Below are 21,626 nucleotides of genomic sequence, written 5' to 3' on the forward strand. Positions count from 1 at the left end.
TGCTCAGAACCACCGAGACAAGTTCTTTATTGCCTGGTGCCTTAATAGAGCCATTATCTGACAGAACTTAAGTCTCTGTCTCAACTCCGCCTTTTATAAAATGAGCACAATGGTGTGCCTTTGTTTCCAGATGTGTTCTAAGACTTAATTAGCTAATTGATGTTTACAAAGTGCTTTATGCAAATCTTCAGTGACTAGTATATAGACTATAATGAGGGTGAGGCTACAGACCTCTGGGTCAAGCGCTGACATCCTAGGGGGCAACTGTCTGCATCCCCGCGGGTGAGGAAGATTCCAGGTTCCTGGTGGATTGCACCCAAGTAAAGAAAGGACAGCCAACAGCATCCCCTGAAGAAGAGCCTCTTGGCCAGACTAGATGCAGTCTGGGACCGAGAGCATTTCAAAGCCAAATGTTGGGGGTCCCCGTGGGCCTCCTCACCGTGATTCTCCCCACAACAGCCCAATAATAAATCCAGCAGGACCCATGGCCAGCTAATTCTGGTGAGACTGGCAAAGACTGTTTGAGGTTCTGACAAAGGCTGAGAATGGTTTGAATCCCTGCTGGCTTCCCCCAGGATATGGATATAAATCAGCATATGAACATGGACATGAAGAGGAGGAGGTCTTGTCAGATTTCAATGGTTTTTCTCTTCCTTGTTTTTAGCCCTTCGAAACAAGGTCAGAATTCAGACGTCGGCTGGGTTTCAGTTTGATGTTCAGTATCTGCCCAGCAGCCTCTCACTGGGGATCTCAAAGCACCATAAAGCTTAATTAATAGCTCAGAAGCGTCCTTGGGAGTCAGTTTGGGTATTTCCCTTTTGGGCAAAGTGACTGGAGTGCCAGGAGCCCAGAGACCAATCCCAGAAATCCCTCCCCTGCTTGGATGGGGGCACTTCAACCATATCATCCAGAGTCCCCAGTGAGAGTGGAAGCCTCCCAGCCCATAGAACAAAGAAGCTGAAAGGGCTGGTTGAAGCAAGAACTCTTCTGAAATTTCCCTGCCCAGAGCCCATCCATGAAGTGGCCGAGGAGCAGGCTGGGCACCAAGCAAAGGGCCTTCTTTGTCTGCCTGCCTCAGAGATGCGAGCAGGGGAAGGTATGCTTGACAACCCAGGCATCTCCTGGGCGCCAGCAGTGTGAAGGGGCGAGCCCAGGGATTCTGAAGCCTCCACCCAGCCCAGCTGTCCTGTGGACCTCTGGTGCCTAGAGGCATCTCTAAGTCTTAGTGGTAAAATCCAATGCAGTCTCATATTTCTTATCATTTTCCCCTAGAAAATATGTCTTACACAACTCATTTTCCTTCGTGGAGGCTGGGTTTCTACGAGACAAATCAAAAAGTCAACAGGCCTGTAGTCAGCATCTACTATTTGCTAAGCATTATGCTGAATGTTGGGACACAGAGGTGAAGGGGGGGCGGGGATTAGGGGAGCTCTAGGGGTCTTTGAGAACTAGTCAGTCAGTCAATAAACATTTGCCAAATATCTATCATGTGCAGGGCAAAGAAGCAAAGATAGTCTCTGCCCTCAGGGGGTTCACAGGTAATCAGGGAAACAACATACAAACAAACAAACATATACAGAGCAGGCTCTATGAGGAACAAGAGGAACTCATTCAGAGGGAAGGCCCTGGGATGGAGAGGGCTTGGCAAAGACTTCCTGCAGAAAATGCAGTTGGAACTTCAAGGAAGTCAGGGAGGGCAGGAGCTGGAGATGAAGAGGGAGGGCATGCTAGGCATAGGGGACAGCCCGGACAAATGCCCAGAGTCTAGAGATGGAGGGTCTTGTTTGTGGAATAGCCAGAAGGCCGGGGTCACTGGATCAAAGAGTATATTTGGGGGAGTAAGGTGTGAGAAGACTGGAAAGGTAGGAGGGGGCAGGCTATAAAGGCTGAGAGCAGTGTCAGAGCATATCTGAGAGATGTTGCAGGGGTGACTCAACAGGCCTTGGCAGCAGATTGGATTTGGGGGCTGGGAGATTGTGAGGAGTGCAGGATGACTCCTAGGTTGGGAGTCTGAGGGACTGGGAGGACGGTGTTGTCCTCGACAGTAATAGGGAAGGGAGGAGGGGGGGTGTTGGGAGGAAAGAGAAGGGGCTCTGTTTTGGACGTGTGGAGTTCCAAGATGGCTCCTGCACATCCAGTCTGAGATGTCTGAAAAGCTATTGGAGACGCAGGACTAGCAGTCAGGAGAGAGACTGGGGCCAGAGAACTGGCAGCACAGAGATAGTCACTGAAGCCATGAGAGCTGAGGAGATCACTCTGTGAAGTGCAGAGGGAGAAGAGCAGAGGGCTCAGGACGGAGCCTGAGGAACACCCAGAGTTAGAGGGCATGGCCTGCAGGAGAATCCCGCAGAGGAGACAGAGGAGGAGCGCCAGAAGAGAGCCTAGAGAGAAGAGAGTCTCAAGAAGAGAGAAGGGTGAGCTACAGTGTCAGAGGCTGCAGAGACCAAGGGGAGTGAGGATTGAGAAGAGGATGTGGCCACCAAGCGCTCACTGGTGACTTTGGAGAGAGCAGTTTCGATAGAAGGACAAGGTCACGAGCTACTTTATAAAGAGCGAAGAAGACAATGAGAGCTTCAAATGGAGCCCCACCCCCCCAGGGCAGGTGATGTGGGCTTTTCAGTTCTAACATGGAGATGTCCCTGACAGACCTTTGGAGAACCCCCAGTTCTCTTAACACGGAGCATGCCCTGCCCTGCGGTAGAGGTAGCTTCCTTTGATTGGCTGCCAGCATCTTCCAAAGGAACGGGATTGAGCCCATTGCTGTCTTACTGCCGCTCTCAGCAGCAGCAGCTCCAGTTTTCTGTGCCTGGCATGGACACCAGGAACTAAAATGGGGAGAGGGGAAGCACTTCCCTCTCTTGCTCCCTCTTTTCTCCCTCCATTCGGAGAAATGGACTCAGGACGTTGCTTTCTCTCCCATGTTCTTTGTCCTCCTCAGTTTCAGGTTCCTGAGATGATCCCCATGGCCCTGAGATTTTGATCCCTGGTGACCTTGGAGCTAGGTTATGGTTTCTGGGAACATTTAAACTGAAAAATTGAATGTATCATTGTGACAGATATAGCTCACTCACCTCTAGAATCTCAAATGACTTGATTCCATGGAAAAGGGAAGTCCAAAGCTCAAGCACCCACATCATGCCTACTCTATCAACAAATCAGGCAGAAATTAGAATCAAATCCCAAAGAACTGAATTGGAACAGAATACATACACATGGTCTTAAAACCACGAAGGACCTCATGCACTCTCCAACCTGATCCACAGATGACCAGTAGTCTGACCTAAAAGATGCACAGCAACATGACAAAGTGCATGGGCTGTCAGACTTGGAGGCAGGAAAAGATGAGCTCAAATCCTGTTTCAGATATTTCCTAGTTGTGTGATAGCCTCACCTTATCTGTACTATGGGGACAGTAGTAAAAACTCCCTCACAGAGGTACTATGAAAAGCAAATGAAGTCTAAGCCATGTCAAGGGCTTTGCAAACCTTAACAGTCCATGGGAACACCAGCCATCTTGATTCTATTTGATATGTGGGTCTGATGCACTTGGAGCCCTTCACTGAGAGGAAACTACCACCTCCCCAGGCAGCCTGGAGGACTTTGGAACAGCTCTGTTAGGAAGTTTGCTAATATGCAAACTCAACAGGTCTCTGGACTATTTGTGACCAGAGCTCCTCGTTCTGCCCTCTGGAGACAGGAGGAATGAGGTGAATCCCTCCTCTGATAACTTGTGAGAGTAAATAGGCTGGACTAGATCTGGCCACTGAAGCCCCTCCAGCTCTCAGACTCGGGGACCATCTCACCCAGATCATTCAAGCGATCCTCCCACATCACAGATGCCTTTCCTATTTGGGTTGCCTTCTTCTAGTTCATCAATGTCTTTCCTAAACTGTAGCGCCCAGAAGTGACAGAGATCCTGAAATTCTGACCAGGACAATGGCCACTCTCTCTCCCTTGTTCCTGAAAGTCACCCCTCTCAATGAAGTCTGAGATCTCATTTGCTTTTCTCACACTGCTGACTCCTATTGATCTCAAAGTCCATTAAAACCCCCCAGAACTTTTTCAGACAAACTGCTATTGAGCTATGCTTCTGCCATCTTGGATTTCTGAAGATGACTTTTTTTTTTTTTTTTTTTTGCAGGGCAATGGGGGTTGTGACTTGCCCAGGGTCACACAGCTAGTAAGTGTCAAGTGTTTGAGGCCGGATTTGAACTCAGGTCCTCCTGAATCCAGGACCAGTGCTTTATCCACTGCACCACCTAGCTGCCCCCTTGAAGATGACTTTTTGAATCCAAGTGTAAGACTTTACATTAAATTTAATCGCGGTTACATTTATCTCATGAGATCGCCCCAATGTGCCAACCTATCTTATTGAATCCTGATCGTCACATCTATGTCACCTGCAGATATGATAATCAGGTCGTCTTTGTATTTAACCATGTGACCAATAACAATGTTAAACAGCCCGGGGCCAGGTACTGAAGAGCTCCTTCCAAACTCTCATTTGAATGATTCATAATGACTCTGTGGTTGCTGCCATTCAGACCATTGCTACAGCAGAGGAAATGGGCAAAGATGAAGATGAGCCAGCACCCTGGCTAGCTCCTCGGGACACAAGGAACAGAATTCCCTGGGAAGAGAAGACCTGGGTCAGAGTGGGGTCACCAGCAGCTGCCAAGTCTGGCAGGAGATGAGATTGCATTGACTTCTCCGTTAACTGAGCTGTGTGACCGTGGGCCAATTACTACATGTATCTGAGCCTCAGTTTTTGCCTCTGAAAATTGAGGAGGTTGATTCTGCTTAAACTCTCACCTCACAGGACTGTTGTTGAATGAAATAGCTAATACACATGAGAGACCATAAAGTGCTTCAGAGATCCAAGTTTGTCCCGTGTTAATAGCAGCAATGTCAGACAAACATATGGATGTCAGAGAACTTACTCGAGGGATACAGGTGAGAGATGAGCCTAAGGAAGGAACAGGGATCTTCTGGGACCAGAAAGCCAGAAAGGATTGGAAAAGAGGAATAGACTGTGTGGATGGGTCAGGGCTAAGGCAATTCCCCTCAGTCCCCTCCAGGAAGCCAGAAGCCCCAACATCTACTGTAAGGGAGAAGGTGGGGGTGAGGTAGCTAAGAATGTCAGGGTGTGATCAGTCCCAAAGGGCAAAGAGGCAGGGAGACCAGAAGGTAGCCCTAGAAAGGATAAGGGAGTACACAACTGAAGGCAGTCAGCTCTCTATGGTTACTTTTCCAAGAGGTGTCTGGGGTCCTAGGAGCAGGCAGGGAGGAAGCCGACAAAAAAAGACCCAAAGATGAAACCTCACAGATGGGGACCTTAGGAAGGAGCTAGGGAAGCATTCAAGTTGCAGATAATGGCTTGAATAAGTTATATAGTCAAAACACAGTTTATACAGGTCCATGTGGGTCTGTCTATATGTGACTCTCAGGGAGGCATGAAGAGATATCTCAAGTCTCTTCCCACTGCCCTTTTCTGAGTGGCCCATTCTATACTCCTCAGAGAGATGGGGTACCAGGGTAGAATTAGATCTTTCTGCTCCCTTAAATATTGTTGGTCTCGGGGAAATACTTTTTTAGGTTCAAGCTGTGCTCTTGATTTCTATCCTTCAATGGGGAAGGAGTGTCCCAAGCTATATATCCAAGGCTTGACCCTGGTGTTCCCCAAAGAACACATGTAGCAAATAGAAAATAAACCCATTTATCCAAACCAATAGCAAACAGAAGTCAGAGAAAGCATATGCATGAGCAGATAGAGCAGAGAAAACATAGTGTGAATGAGCTCTCCCACTGGGATCGAGATAACTCCGCTCAACCAAGAGAGTCCCAGGTGCACTGAAAGGCTGGTGCTATGAGCTGGGTGTAGGGACACGTCCAAGGGGCTTGTCAGCTTCTTCCCAGCAGCCTTCCCTTCAGGGACCTGAACAATGTTGCCCATGTCTATCTTGCAGTGAGAAGCAGGAGACCAGACTTTCCCTTCTTTCAATCTTTCACCTTTGAGTAATTAATCTCCACCAAAGAAAAAGTCTTCTGCAAATGACTTTGAGCCACCTATTACACTTGGTTTTGTATTCTTAGCACAGTGCCTAGCACTTAGTAAATGCTTAATAAATGCTTGTTGACTGACTGACTGATTTTCCTGTCTATTATCCCAACCTTCCCTAATGACTAGAGTCCAGTTTCTACTAGGGTCCCAGTATAGGACGCCAGTCGCCTGATCTTTCTCTGCTTGCAGAGGCAGCCCTGATCTTGGGCTAGGTTCTAGAGGCAGCCAGGTGGTGGTTCACTGGATAGAGCACTGGGCCTGGAGTCAGGAAGACCTGAGTTCAAATTTGGCCTCAGATAAGTACTAACTGTGTGACCCTGGGCAAGTCACTTAATTCTTTCAGCTTCATTTTCCTCATCTATAAAATGCCAATTATCATAACACCTCCATGAGTTATTGTGAGGATCAAATGGGATAATATTTGTGAAGCACTTTGCAAACGTCAAAGGGCTAGTGATCGTTAGTGACCTTCACATTGTGCTATCCTTCTCTGGACCAATTACCCCCTTTAGACCTACTTTTGATGTCATGTGCCTCCAATTCCATCCTTCCCCAGACCCCAATCTCCTTCCTGACTCCTCAACCCAACCTCCCCCCAACTTCTGCCACACTGACACCTGTCCCACACCCACTATGACCCCCTCCTCCAGACAGCATTCCTTACTGACATTCCTGGAAGTGGGGCCAACTTGAGGCATGATTCCAACGCTGTCCTTTCCCTGCCCCCTCTCAGTGGTTCCTCTCCACTGCTCCTGGGTGCCCTATGTCCTAGTGCCACCATCTGCCGCCCAACTCCCTCCTCCCCATGCTGCATTCCTCCAACACGAGACCCACTCCAGGTTCCAAAATTAGGTTCTCCTTCTCACCAGTCCTTCCAGGTTCAATGATCTTCACCAGGCCTGAGAAAGAAAACATTCTCATTAATGCCATTGGAGGTACAGTGTCCAGAAGCAGGGAGTGGTTGTGGGCTGAGCCAACACCCACAACAGGTCTCCGATGGAAACCTCGATCAGAATGGAGGAAATGTTCAAACAACCTGATGAAAAAGCAGAAGCAAGCAGATAGAAATGTCCCAAGTATCGAGTGGGTGAGGCATCAACAATTCATCTGAAAAAGATCAAGGGATCTCAGCGAACCCAAAGCTTACTTCATATGAGCCAACGGTGTGATGTGGCAGCCTTAAAAACCCTGACCCACTCCTTGGTTTTAGTCCAAGAGGTAGAACATCCGGTCTGTCCGTCCTCTGCCCTGGTCAGAAGTCTGGGGAGCTGGATTCAGTTCCAGGAGCCATGTTGAAGGAGGGAAGGTATTCAAAGCGGGACTAGAAACATTTTCACACAGCGTTAGCTGAAGGAAATAGCGGTGCCCCGCTGAAGAAGGGAAGATTTGAATGGGAGGCGCTATCAGTCTTCAAGTAGTTAAAGGATTATCATTTGGAAAAGGAGGTACAACTAGATGGCTGCAGTGGATAGAGCACTGGCCCTGGAGTCAGGAGGACCTATGTTCAAATCCAGTCTCAGACACTTGACACTACTAGCTGTGTGACCCTGTTTGCCTCAGTTTCTGCATCTGTAAAATGCGGATAACAATGGCACCTACATCCAAGGGTTGTTTCGAGGCTCCAGTGGGATAGTCATGAAGTGCTTAGCATAGTGTCTGTAACAAAGCACTATCTAAATGTTAGCTATTAGTTTTTGGTTTTTTGTTTTGTTTCTTTTTGTTTTTTTGGGCGGGGCAATGAGGGTTAAATGACTTGTCCAGGGTCACATAGCTAGTAAGTGTTATGTGTCTGAGGCTGGATTTGAACTCAGGTCCTCCTGAATCTAAGGCCAGTGCTCTATCCACTGCACCACCTAGCTGCCCCCCCCCTTTTTTTAAACATATGGTTTTGGTTTTGTTTGTTTGTTTTTTGCTGAGGCAATGGGGGTTAAGTGACTTGCCCAGGGTCACACAGCTAGTAAGTGTCAAGTGTCTGAGGCCGGATTTGAACTCAGGTTCTCCTGAATCCAAGGCCGGTGCTTTATCCACTGTGCCACCTCGCTGCCCTAAATGTTTGTTTGTTTTGGGTTTGTTTTTGGTGAGACAATTGGGGTTAAGTGACTTGCCCAAGGTCACACAGCTAGTAAGTGTTAAGTGTCTGAGGCTGGATTTGAATTCAGGTACTCCTGACTCCAGGGCCAGTGCTCTATCCACTGCACCACCCAGCTGCCCCCTATTATTTTTAATAGTTCATATTATTTTCCTTCAAATAAATGTGTTGCTGTTGTTCAATGGTTTCAGTCATGGTTGACTCTCCTGTCCCCATTTGAGGTTTTCTAGGCAGAGATGCTGGGGTGTTGACCATTTTCTCCTCCAGGTCATTTTACAGATGAGGAACTAAAGCAAACACAGTTAAGTGACTTGCCCAGAGTCACCCAGCTAGTCCCTGTCTGAGGCCAGATTTGAACTCAGGGAGATGAGTCTTCTTTATCTTGGCCCAGAGGTTGTCATGCTTTCTGCATGTTTGTTTCTCCCAACAGTTTACAATGGCCAGTTAAGCCATTGAAATGTCATTGCATTCTTTTAAAAGCCCGCCCCAGCTCCTGGCTGGTTCTGTTTGAAGTTTTTGTTGGCAGAAATCCGGGAGAGTCTGAATAACTCACTCATTAGCCTGCCACTCACGAGGGGCAGGGACCATTGCCAGCTCCTGCCAAGGGCCACTTTGGCCCCAGTCCCCCTCACACTCCCTGGTGAAAGGAAGATAAATAGACAGGCACGAGTGAGCTCGAATTAGCATTCCCATTACCGCCCCCCCAAGACACAGTCTGTCTGGGTCTCTCTCACACATACTTTCACACTCACACTCATAGTCATACACACTCATACACACCCTCACACACACTCTTTCATACACACACACTTTCTCACACACATTTTCACCCTCACACACACACGTCCTCACACACACTCTCTCTCACACACACATACATGCACTCTTTACCCTTGGCACAGGCTAGCCCAGGGTTCCAAGGCCCAGACTTCCCTTGGTGCACAATCTTTCCTACCCATATCCAGCCCTTCAGGAGCCCTGGCTCCCTTCCCCCTCCAAGAAATCCTCTGTCCTCAGGCTTAGTACACAGGGGTTTCGCCTTTGGCTTCGGATCCCACCTGGTGAAAGGGAAAACTGATGCCAACTGGAAGGAGTTAAGGTGGTGTGTGTGGGTGGGTGAGTGGGAGAAATGCAAAGTACTTTTGGCTGTGCCTCTGAGTCCCTGCCCAAGCCCTAACTAAAGGGACCCCAGAGGAGCTCAGAAGGAACAGTCAAGTCTTTGAGCTGTGGAAGAAACAAACCCACTGAGGTCCAGTAGAGGCAGCCCCATTTCCCAGCAGGAGTAAAGGGAAGAAAGCTGGGCTTCAGGATAGACTGTGTGGCTGCTCTGGAGAGTTGGGGTCCAGCACCACTCCAAGCCTGCCAAGAATGTTTAAACTCACTCCTTCCCATTACACAATTCTGAATTGGGCTCCGGTCTCTTCCCCACTTGTCCATCCTCCAGAGAGCCGGCAAATTGATATTCCCCCAACCCAGACCTGATCAGGGCCTTCCCATTCTCAAACAGCTGCAAAGACTCTCATCGCTCAGATAAACCCCCCAAATCCTCAGCTCGGTATGTCAAGACAACCCTCAGAAATCTAGCTTCTTCCTGCCTCCCCAGTCTGGTTTTCTGTTCCTCCCCTTGAGGCATCATGGTGCAGAGACCCTACCTGCCTGATACTGCCCTGGGCAGCTCACTTCCCCTTTCCTTGCTCCAGGCCAGAGGGGTCAGCCACACACCCTCTTGGGAGTCATCAGAACCAGATTAAAGTGTCCTTGGGAAATAGTGAAATAATAAAACTACAACAGAACATAGATGATGTTAATAGATGCTTTTCCAAGTCCGTTTGCTAGGTAGCAGATCCTGATGCCCACTGTAGGGGCTCTCCTTTGGGTCTGCGTTTGCTATCACTGGCCCAGGCTGCTCCCCAAGACTGCAAGTGCCAGAGGAGGTTGGGACCTTCACAGGGAAGGGGAGCTTCCCCACCTAGGACTCTTTCGTATCAGTGGAATCTCTGCCCCAGGCTCTTACAAATCTTCTCCTTTACTCAAGTGAGTGAGCCACCTACTCCCTCCACACAAACTTCCATCTCCTTCCCGGAGTTCATTCTGTCCCAGACTGTCTTTTAGAATCCTTAGCTTCAGGGACAGCTAGGTGGCACAGTGGATAGAGCACCGGCCCTGGAGTCAGGAGTACCTGAGTTCAAATCCTGCCTCAGACACTTAACACTTACTAGCTGTGTGACCCTGGGCAAGTCACTTAACCCCAATTGCCTCATTAAAAAAAAAAGAAGTTAGAATCCTTAGCTTCTTCCCAAGCACATCTCAGAGATTGCCATCTGCCCTATGGCTTTCTCTAGGCAGCTCAGTGAATAGAGAGTCTGTCCTGCAGCCAGAGAGAACTGAATTCAAATACTGCCTCAGATACTGTGAGCTGTGAGACCCCAGGCAAGTCACTTCACTTTTGTGGTCCTCTGTTTCTTCATCTGTAAATGAGGGAAGAGGACCAAGGTCCCGTCCATCTCTAATTCAAAAGCTCGATCTCTGCTCCCACTGTGTGGCCAGCCACTAATCCGTGGCCTCAGCCTCCCCACTGTTGCTCCCACTAGACATTCCTTTTCCTGACTGTGGGCATTTCCTCTGACCGTTCCCTGTGCCTGGAATACTATCTTCCTGTCTCTGCCTCCTGGCTGCCCTGGCTTCTTCAAGCCCCGCCTTCCACAAGAAGTCCTTCCCACTCCTCCTTAATCTTAGTGTGTTCCTTCTGAGAATGTCCCCAACTCAAGTGCCTAGAGCTTGTCTTTACAGAATGGTCTGTGTGCTATACCCTCATCCCTTATTCAGTGAGCTCCTTGAGAACACGGACTGACTTTTGCCTTTCTTTGTATCCCCAGAATTCAGCACAATGTCTGACACATAGTAGGCACTTAATAAATGCTTATTGACTTGACTGATCGTCAGTTAAGGCTTTGGCTGAGATGAGACACCATCAGTCCGTCCCATCCGCCCACCCTTCTCTTCAGAGCCTACATCATCCCTTCAAGGTGGCTCACCCTGCCTCCTTTAATGTGCCTTTCCCCTTCCCACGATTGGCTTTCTCCAGCACCCTAGGGTCTGTGGGGTGACCTTTGTTTGCCAACCTAACAGCACCACATCATCTCTTAATGAGACCCTGTCAGTGTGAAGGGTTCCAAGCCATGGAACTTTCCCCCATGACCTTGAACAAGGGCCCCCCTTTTCTCTAGGGATTCACACTTTACAAAGCACTTCCCCCACCCCAGCACCCATTTGGTGCTGAGAGAGGCAGAGAGAGGATTATTCCCTAAATTGAGCAAATTAGGAAATTTAAGCAAAGCGACCTTCCTAGGGCAACACGAGGTAAGGTTAGAATGAGGACTCAAAGCCAGGCCACTTGATTCCCCATCGATGCTTCAAGCTGTAGGGGTCATTTCCCAGCATGCCACCTGCCAGCCTGCTAATAAATCATGGACAGGAGGTCAGCAGAGGCCACTGGACCCAGGCAAGTCGGGTGGCTTGATGCTGTCACTACTGTTATTTTAGTGGTTGCATACTTGAGTAGGGTTTGTTGAAATAACAAGAGGGAAAAGGTTGGACCTGGGAGGTGTGGTGGGCTAAGAGATGGGTGAGAAGGGAAGACTCTAACAGGAAGAGGTAAGAGGGGGAGAAGTCTGCAAAAGGCCAGGAGGGAAAGAAACCTCCAAGTGACCTCTCTTTGCAGAAGATGTCGAGGAGAAAGATGGGTTCTGGGGAAAGGGGTGCTGGGGACGGAGCGGGGAGGGGGCTGGCACCTCAGCCTTGGGCCCAAAGCAGCTCTGTGGCCAAAACACAGCACTGGAGCTCAGGGTCTCCCAGCTCCAGCTCCTCCCTGCTGTGTCCAGACCCCTTTAGGTCCGGATCCAATTCAAAGTGGGGATTAAGTCATCAGAGGAGATGGGCGGGACTGGGGACCCAGATCGGCAAACTGGTTGGAGTGAGCTCTCTTTAGGACGTCAATGACAAGGCTACCAGGACCCATCCATAGGGTAATTCTTAGCACAAGCCCTCCTGGACTGCATCTGCAGGCCTAACAAACCCCCCACGTACAGGGCAAGAGCTCTCTGTCAGGCCCCAGGCCCCGGCAGTGCAAAAGCCCACAGCCTGTTACCGGGAAAGCCATTCACTCCTGACACCCCCCCAAAATCGCCTGTGATTGTCTTTCCTAGTGCCAGGCACGAGGCCGGGGAGAGGTTCCTGCCTTTGCCCAAACAGGGCACTAAAGAAACTCACCCATCGCTTCGGGGGAGGTTTTGTGACCCTGCGGCTTCTCTTTGGTTTTAAGTTGTGGCAGAAATGGGGGAGGGGAGGAGAAGTGTCCTGCTCTGTAAGACAGTCTGGGGGCAGCTAGGTGGCTCAGTGGATAAAGCACCGGCCCTGAATTTAGGAGTACCTGAGTTCAAATCCGGCCTCAGACACTTGACACTTACTAGCTGTGTGACCCTGGGCAAGTCACTTAACCCCCATTGCCCTGCAAAAAAAAAAAAAAAAAGACAGTCTGACGGCTCTGCAAATGTGATGCCCCAAATGATCCGGAAAACTGGAGGATTCTGTGGGCCGGGTGGGCCAGAAATAGTCACAATACCATCTAGGCACGAGGCCAGCCAGCCTCCACTCCGGCCGGCGCTGTGTGCTCAGGGCCTCCACAGTCAGTGCTCTAATCCAGGATGGGGGAGGGAGTCAGGAAAGGGGGCCTGGCTCCATCCGGCTCTGGAAAAGTAGCTCTTGGTCATGGCCAGCAATGGGGCAAATGGACATCTGGCCTGGGAATGCTTACCATGGCCACCCTCAGGCAGCACCCAAAGGAGCCCAGGGAAGAAGGCCCGTCTTCCCTTTGGCCCCTCTTCTCTTCAATCTTTTTCATCTAAACCCCTCCTAAGATGCTAGCAATGTTGTCCCTGAAGGCCAGAGATGTCAGATGGACCAGGCTTCCCACCTCCAATATTCCTCTTCGGGGCGGGGGTGGGGCTCCATGGACTTGGTTAAAACTGTACATATGGGGGCGGGGCAGCTGGGTGGTGCAGTAGATAAAGCACCAGCCCTGGATTCAGGAAGACCTGAGTTCAAATCTGACTTCAGACACTTGACACTAGCTGTGTGACCCTGGGTAAGTCATTTAACCCTCATTGCCCTGCCAATTGTGAGGTTTAAAATCTAAATTGTGTGATCGCCTTAAATTGGAAGCTTTAGCACCAGTCTTTGGGCATTAAACATTTATTAAAGCATACAGATATTCATGTGGAGTTCAGAAAGTTAAGAAAAGGCCTGTCTAGCCTAGAGCCTGGTCTGGTTCTTCCTCAAGTCCTCCACCACGAGCCTGCTTCAATCACGAACTCCCCAGCAAACTGAGTGTGGAAGCTCTTTATAGGTACGGAGCATGGGTGGTCCTTACACACTGCTTCAAGCTGTCATTTAAATCCATTGGTCACTGGACTTGAAGGTGGCCTCAAGTTCAAAGTCTTCTGAGAACAATACCTTCTTTTTTGTTGTTGTTGTTTTTTGTTTGTTTGTTTTGTTTTGCAGGGCAATGAGGGTTAAGTGACTTGCCCAGGGTCACATAGCTAGTGTCAAGCGTCTAAGACTGGATTTGAACTCAGGTCCTCCTGAATCCAAGGTCAGTGCTTTATCGGCTTCACAACCTAGCTGCCCCTAGAACAATACCTTCTTAAGGGCTAGCCAGGTGTGCTTACAATCTAGTTAACTTGAAGTAGGCTAATCAGCAGTCCATCGCTCTCACTTAATTCTCACTTAATTAATTAATAATTAATCTCCAGGTGGGCCTTTGAGTATCTGCTAAATCCCATTATTTTATCACACAATAAATAAATAAATGAAAATAAATAAGTAAATGAATGAATAAATAGATAAATAAATAAAAATGGTATAAGTGTATACATATATCCATATATATATCCATGTGTATATAGGATTATATTTCAATAGAATTGGTTTCTTCTGTAATATTTGACATTTTATCTTTTTCATTTAAAAACAGTATTTTGAGAAGGGTCCGGAGGCTTCCCCAGATCACCAAAGGGGCCATGAAGAGTCTACCAATAGGGAAATGGAGAGAGGCAAGAAATCTGGCTTTGATGGAGGCTCTTCTATTCCTTTCTTTCTCCCCCTCTCCCCCCACCCACCCAAGAGTGGGCACTTTGCAGTTTCCATGTGATATCAGCTAGGGCACTAGTAGCAGGAAGACCCGACTTCAAATCCAGCTTCAGACACTTATGAGCTGTGTGACCCTGGACAAATCACTTGACTGCGGTCTGCCTTAGTTTCCTCATGTGTCAAATGGGGATAATAATCGTACCTGCTTCACAGAGTCCTTATGAAGATCACATAAGATAACATTGGGCCTTGAAATGCCAGGACCAATAAGATAGTTAACAAGTATTGGTTAAGCACCTCCTTTGGGCTGGGCTGGGAAAGCTTGGCTGCCATCAGAATCCCCCTCCCCCCTCTTCCAAGCAGTAGGATTAGATGCCAGACACCCCAGGAAAGGAAAGGGCCCTTCTGATCTCCTTTCTCCAAGGTTCTCTTTCAGCTGAGGCCACCACCACTCATGCCAGGACCCAGATTCCAAAGCTCAAAGTCTCCCCTGACTCTCCCTTTCTCAAGTTTGGTCTGAACCACTTCCACATCACTCAGAAATGTGTCCCCTTCGTGCTCATATAGACGCCGCAGGACTTCTCTGGACTCTCCATCGTGCCTTCCTTGGGGACCTTCATTATCCTGCGGAGTGAATCTGTCTGGTCCTGTCCACCCCCTCTGCTTCAACCGTCCGGGGGGGGTCATGGGCTCTAGAGCCTCTGTTTGCAGAGGGGGCTCAGCACAATCTTCTCTCCATTTCCCCCCCAGCTCCACTGCTTTGAGAGTCTCTGGACTTCCTCAGACCTTCTCTCATCCCCATACACCCCCCCACCCCCCCACCCCCCCCACCCCCACCCCCACCCCCACCCCCCCACCCCCCCTCTTCATGAAATAGTGTGTTGTCTTCCCTCAGAGTGTAAGCTCCTTGAGGGCAGGGACTTTCCCTTTTCACTTGTATTTGTATTCTCAGCACTTAGCAGAGGGTCTTGTACACAGCAGGCACTTAATAAACGTTCTGCCTGACTGACCTAGCTCAGTCTCCATTACCCCCTACCTGGACTCTTTGCAATGACTTCCAAGGGGCTCCTGGTTTCCTGCCCTTCCCCCTCTCTACTCCATCCTCCCCTCAGCTGCCAGAATAAACTTCCTAAAGCACAAGACTGACTGTGTCGCTTCCCTGCTCAGCCCCCCCCCCCCCTGCATCTTGGACAAAATGTCAGCTCCTTGGCACCGCCTCGTTCCAACCTAGTTTTCCAAGTTTATTTCACGTTACTGCCCTTCATGTACTTGACATTCCTGTCAAATTAGCCTTCCCGTGGTTCCCAAAACTTAGCATTTCATCTCCTGCCTCCAAACTTGTGCACAAACTATGCCCTCTGCCTAGTGTGCCCTCTCTCTTCATCTCTGCCTCTTAGAATTCCCAGCTTCTCTCCAGTCTTGGCTACCCTGCCACTTCCTAAGCAAATCCTTTTCTTTATAGCCCTACCGGTTAGTCCTCTCTTCTTCCTCAAGTGATTTTGGATTCACTTCTCTGCAGTTTCTCTCTCTCTCTCTCTCTCTCTCTCTCTCTCTCTCTCTCTCTCTCTCTCTCTCTCCCCCCTCCCTCTCCCTCTCCCTATCCCTCTCTCCTTTTCTTCGACGAACGTAAGCTCTTTGTGGACAGACATGGGTCTTTTTGTCCCTGTCACGGTGTTAATAGTTAAGAAGTATTGAGTATATAGGAAAAAAAAAAAGTATTGAGTAACGTCACTAATGCTCTCATTTGTCCAAATCCTTAGACCAAGACACTGCCTCGTTCATCACTCACTAGCAAGAGGCTGCCTGGACAGTCTTTGTTTGTTTGTTTTGGGGGCAATGAGGGTTAAGTGACTTGCCCAGGGTCACACAGCTAGTAAGTGTCAAGTGTCTGAGGCCAGACTTGAACTCAGGTCCTCCTGAATCCAGGGCTGATGCTTTATCCACTGCGCCACCTAGCTGCCCTTTGCTTGGACATTCTTTGGAAGTTAAGTAGAAGGTGCAATCTGATTAGCCTCAGGCACCACCCCCTTTCCCCACCACACACAAAGCCTAGACTTGGCACCTCAGCCCCAAAGCCCCAAAACCCGGGAGCAGAAACAGGGGGAAGGAAGCATTCACCCATAGGGCCCAAGGAGAAAGGAAAAGAGCTAGCTGAAATACTGCTCCCTGAGGGGAGTGGGGCCAAATGTGTGTGTCTGCCTTAGCTGTCTGGCTTACTTGGGGCCTCTTTCCCTCTCCTCAGGATTTTATCTCCTCTATTTATCAGACTCCCTGAGCTGAGCGCACAATCCATGGACATTGTAGCCTGGAGTGTGTCCTGTTCTTTTGCCAACACTAACCAGATCCGAATCATGCTGCTTCATTCTCCTTTTCCAGGGGTCCCTTTGGACAACAGCCCCCTCTGGTCTGCAACTCTGAGTTATAACAGAGGAAAACCCTCACGCTGTGTGTAGGCCACCTCTCCCTCTGCTCTGGGACCCTGGGGATGGGCATTCTCAGAACATACTCAGAGCAATCCCTTCCTGAGTCCTCCCTGAGCCCCTGAGGCACATCAGGCTGGAGAATGTGACTTCAGAGCCGGAGGGGGCAAACCTGAGGCCCCAGCTAAAAAGGAGAAGAAAGAGAAGAGAAATAACAGCCACAGAAGAACCAGCTTGGAAGGTGTCTTATTACAACACCCAGCTGAGCTGCTGCAGTCAAAAGAGACATCTGTTGGGAGTTTACAAGAGAAACAAACACGCAGAAAGCGTGACAAACTTTAAAAAAAACAGCCAACTAGCCAACCTTCCCGTCACCCCTTCTCCACATCAGCAGGCCTTCAGAGGGCAAGCGTTTTCTGACTTCTGCATCTATGAAGGGGCTTTAGTTTTCCTGAGCCACCCCTGTTCCAGGATTGCCTCAGTTTCCCTCTCTGTCTCTGCCCACCCTAGCAGCAGGGTGTCTGTCCTTGGGAAATTCCTCTGCCTCTCAGTTGTCTCTCTACTTAGCAAGGGATGGAGGGCAGCCTCTCCATCTAAAGCGTCGCAGCACTCTTCCAAATAACCCTAAATGCTGGGGGGGGAGGGGGGGGGATGAACCAAACTTGCAGTCTGCAAAGAAAAACAATATCTGGAAGATCGGAAGGAAGGAGTACGTGTGGCTCGGTACTTGGATAGGGAAGGTATCTGGGTGAACAAGGATGAGCCAGAGAGAAAGCCTCAAAGAGCCCTCTGCTTTACACTGGATTCCCTCCAGTCCAGCCCAGTGACAGGTAGGGAAGCCCCTCTCCCACCTCCATCCCTCCAAGCAGAACCCGGATGAAGGACACGGAAGCCCACGGCCGACACTCCAAGATGCCACTACATCACTTTCTCAGACCACAATAAATATGTGTTCAATTCATTCATCCTCCCTCCCCCCCACCAGCCCCACACCCCACCAAGAGCAGCAGAGCTGATGATTGCTTCTGTTAAGTTATCCTCTTTATTATCTCCACTTCTGTGCAAACAAATCAGAACATGGCTGTTCTTAAAAAATAACTGAGTGTTTTAGACAGTTTTCTGTATGTACAAGGTAGCCACTTTCTTAAAGTTTCCTTTTGCACAGCAAAAGATTATAAACATCTAGATCTGAGAACACCGCTATGTACAAAAGAGATGTCAAAAAGACTTCACAACAGTGCAAAAATATTTTACACGATATCATGGAATGAGATCTTTCTGGGGAGGGTGATTTCTTTCCTTCCTTCCTTCCCTCCTTTCTTTCTTTCTTTTTTTCAAGGAAAACTCCCTTTTAAATATTGGATTTCTGTACTGTAAACAAAACGCAACTTTTTTTTCCCCTTTCATCTCCCCCAAGACAGTTATTTAAGGAATTTGGCAGATTTTCAAGGGTCTGAGTCTGAGGTAAACAACCCAAGCTCATGCACCAAAGAGAAGGTGGGGGGAGGGGGAGAGACCCAAGATCTTGGCACATCCACACACACAAGCATACGGGAACATACAGGTTTGCTTTAGGAGATGGAAACAGACGTGAAAATGACCCGAAGCTCCTGGCCCTCACATTACTAGCTGGTGAAAGGAAGTTAACCCCTCCTATTTCGGTTCCCCAGTTACCGTGAAAAACAGGAAATTCTCAGTCATCCGGAGATGACAGAAGCCTCCCCTAAAACAATTGTATGTTCTCTCTTCCCCCTCCCATGCCTGCTTTCCTTCTCCCTTAGCTTCCAGATTCTGCACATGGCTGTCTGGCTGTCTGTCTGTCTGTTGCTGCTGCTGGGACATGACACGGACAAGGAGATGGAGAAGGCTAGCCAGCCAGGGCCCGAGGAATAACAGGCAGACCCAGAGTGATAGGCAGGTAGGTAGATAGCCAGGGTTGTTTACAGAATGAAAGGCACAATCATGTCTCTCTGCCTCTGTTTCTTTCACACAACACACACACACACACACACACACACACACACTCCTTCCCTCTCCCCCTCACAAACAAGAGCAGCCGAGGAAGTTGGCGGGTCCCCGACCCAGCTCACGACCAGCCTCCCAGTGCGTTCTGACACCACGTACAGCGCCCTGAGGGAGAACCAACTGGATAGGGCTTTCCGCCCAGCCGGGCCAGCACCGCCTCGTCCCCAGAAAGGAGGCCAACGCCTAGGCGTCCTTCGGCGGCCGACGCCTGCTCGCTCTCAGGGCCACTGCCGCCGAGGGTTCCAAGAGTGCTGGTGGGAGGGGGTGTGGGAGACGTCCAGGCCGGTGCACAGTGCCCAAGCAACCCGACGAGGCGAGCGCAGCTGGAAGCAGGAGCAGCAGGAGCGGCGGCAGCAACAAGAGCAGCGGACCAGGGAGCTGTTGGAAGGGGGGAAAGCGGCGGCGGCGCCTGCAGTGCAAGGTCGCCCCAAACAGAGCCTAGATCGAGCTCAGCCCGGGCCCGGCTCCGGCCCCGCCTCATCCAGTCCGTTGGCGAGCCCTGGCGAGCCCCCCGCGTCCTGGCAGCCGCTCTCTATGGAACTTTCGCTGCCCGTGCTCTCGCCCGACAGCAGCCGGGTGACGCGCAGGTCGGCCCGGAGGCTCTGCACGTCGTTCCCGATGCTGAGCTCGCCGAGGTCGCTGATGAGCCGCGAGAGCTCGCGCGTCCCGTCGGCCGAGCCGGCTAACAGCAGTGTGCCGGGGCGCCGCGGGTCCAAGGTGTCCAGGAGGTCCCCGCATTCCAGGGGCGAAGCCCCGAGGCGAGGCTGCGGCGGCACCTCCTCGTCCGGATCCGCGTCCTCCGCGTCCTCCGCCTCGCCGTCCAGGGTCAGGTCCAAGTCGAGGGCCAGGTCATCCTCGTCCTCGCCGTGGTGCGAGTGGCCGGGGTCCTCGTCCACGTCGTCGAGGAGATGTTCCCGCTGCTGCTGCTGCTCCTGCTGCAGCTGCAGCTCCTGCTGCTCGCCCAGCAGGTCCTCGGTGATAGAGCCCAGCTTGGGCGCGCTGCGGCTGCGCTCGACCGGCGGCTTGTAGCAGCTAGGCCCGTTCAGCAGCAGCTTCCGCAGAGGCACCAGCGGGATGCTCTGCTCGCCCACCAGCTGCTGCTGCTGGTGGCGCGCGTCGTCGCGCCGTTTGAGTCTCTTGAATTCGGCCAGGGCTGTGGCCGACGTCTGATAGAGCAAAAGCGCCATGGCCTTGGCCTTCTCGGCCTTGGACACCAGCACGGCGTGGCAGCGCAGCATGACGGCCTTGTGCTTCAGCTCATGCCGGTAGATCCAGGCGAAGACCTTGGGCAGGCGAGGGTCCGCCACGCAGTAGGTGACTCGGTGCAGCAGGTAGAGGTGGCCTGGCCGCTTGAGCGCCTGGTCGTCGGCGTGCACCATGCGGATGCCCTGCGCGCTGATGGTCAACTTCATCTTGGTGCCGTGTTTGCCCGCCTCGCTCTTGCCCCAGATCTTACCCACGGCCAGGTCGGTGCACCCCTCGCCGCGCGACTGGATGGTGGTCGCGTTGCCCAGGTACAACACAGTGTACGTGGGGTCCTCGCTGGTGATCTTGACCTTTTTCCGCTTCGACTTGAACATGCTGCCCACTCGGGTGAGGGCGCTCTCCGGGCACGTCTTGGCCAGCGACGTGAGCGCCGAGTAGTTGAGGCTCACCGCATAGCCCTTGGCCTTAGCCGCCTGCCTGGGGCCCTCCTCTATCAGCTCGAATTTGTTTCTCTTCCACGGCAGCATCTCCCTGCTCTCCGCCACTGGGGTCCGAAAGGCGGGCGGGCGGGCCGGGGAACAGGGGGCGGGCCGGGGAGCAGGGGGCGAGCTGAGCTTGCCCTCCCCCCAGACAGAGGGAGGGAGGGACGAGAAGAACGCTCGCGGAGGGCTCTGCCGTCCGTCGGCCCGGCCCCTCTTTACCGCATCTTGGCCCTCAGGAACAAAAGGTGGCGCCGGGTTGCGGAGATGGGGCTCCGCACGCTTCCCGTCGGCTTACCGGGCAAGAGGGAGGCATGGTGCTTCTGCCCACCCTGACTGCCCCGGCGGCGCGGCGGGGCTCTGGGCTGCGTGAGCCCGGCTTGGCTCCGCTCTGCGGGGCTGGGGGGGGGGGGGGGTTCCACTCCGCTCGACTCTGCTCGGAGCCTAGCCCAGCTGGGCTGAGTGTCCTCCAGAGTTCGGCTGGGCTGTCCTATGGGGTTCGGCTGTGCTCTCCTCCGGGGCTGGACTGGGCTCCTCACCCCTCCGCAGCCGAACTGGGCTGCGCTCTCCTCCAGGGCTCTCCTCTGCGGTTCTCCCCTCCGCGGCTGGGCTGGGCTGGACTGGACTGGGCTGGGCTGCTCTCCCCTCCCGGGCTCCGCTGGTCCTGAGCTGCGGTGCCGGCTAGCTTCTCCTCCTGCCCTCCCGGCCGCCTCCCTCTCCGGCTCCGCCGCGGCTCCGCTGCGCGGCTCCGGGCTCCGGCTCCGGCTCCCGGCTCCCGCTCCCGGCTCAGCTCTGACCTCCTGCGCTCCCCCGCTCGCCTTACATCCTTGTGGCCCGGGAGGAAGATCGGCGGTAAATATAGGCTGGCGCGAACCATTCGGCGGCGAGGACAGGGGTGGCCGCGGGAGGAACCCAACTCGCCGCCCGCCGCTGAATCAGTTTCAGTCCCGGGCGCCAGCCCTAGTGGTTTCTGGTCTCTTAAAGGGACCTCACCCGAGCATTTCAGCAGCGGAGCGGAGGACGAGAGAAGCCAGTACTGGCCGAGGCCGGAGCCCCATCCCAGGCCTCCCAACGGGCTGTAAGCCCGGCTTGGCCAACAAGGAAATGCCCCAGAGGGGGAAGAGGGAGTGCTGCCCTCCAGCCATCTGGATTCGAAACTGACCAAATATAAACAGCCCTGGGGATGGTCTTCTGGCCAA

At 51.6% G+C, this 21,626-nt stretch overlaps 1 protein-coding gene across 1 annotated transcript; it reads right to left on the bottom strand.

The window, feature by feature from the left end:
- Positions 1 to 18,741: 18,741 nt before the first annotated feature.
- Positions 18,742 to 21,238, bottom strand: FAM43A (family with sequence similarity 43 member A). The gene has a single exon (XM_043998968.1). The coding sequence runs from the start codon at positions 20,473 to 20,475 to the stop codon at positions 19,192 to 19,194; it is 1,284 nt and encodes a 427-aa protein (XP_043854903.1). The 5' UTR covers positions 20,476 to 21,238; the 3' UTR covers positions 18,742 to 19,191.
- Between the last annotated feature and the right edge of the window lie 388 nt (positions 21,239 to 21,626).

The sequence above is a fragment of the Dromiciops gliroides genome, chromosome 3 (genome assembly GCF_019393635.1).
Source record: "Dromiciops gliroides isolate mDroGli1 chromosome 3, mDroGli1.pri, whole genome shotgun sequence".
Lineage (NCBI taxonomy): Eukaryota > Metazoa > Chordata > Mammalia > Microbiotheria > Microbiotheriidae > Dromiciops > Dromiciops gliroides.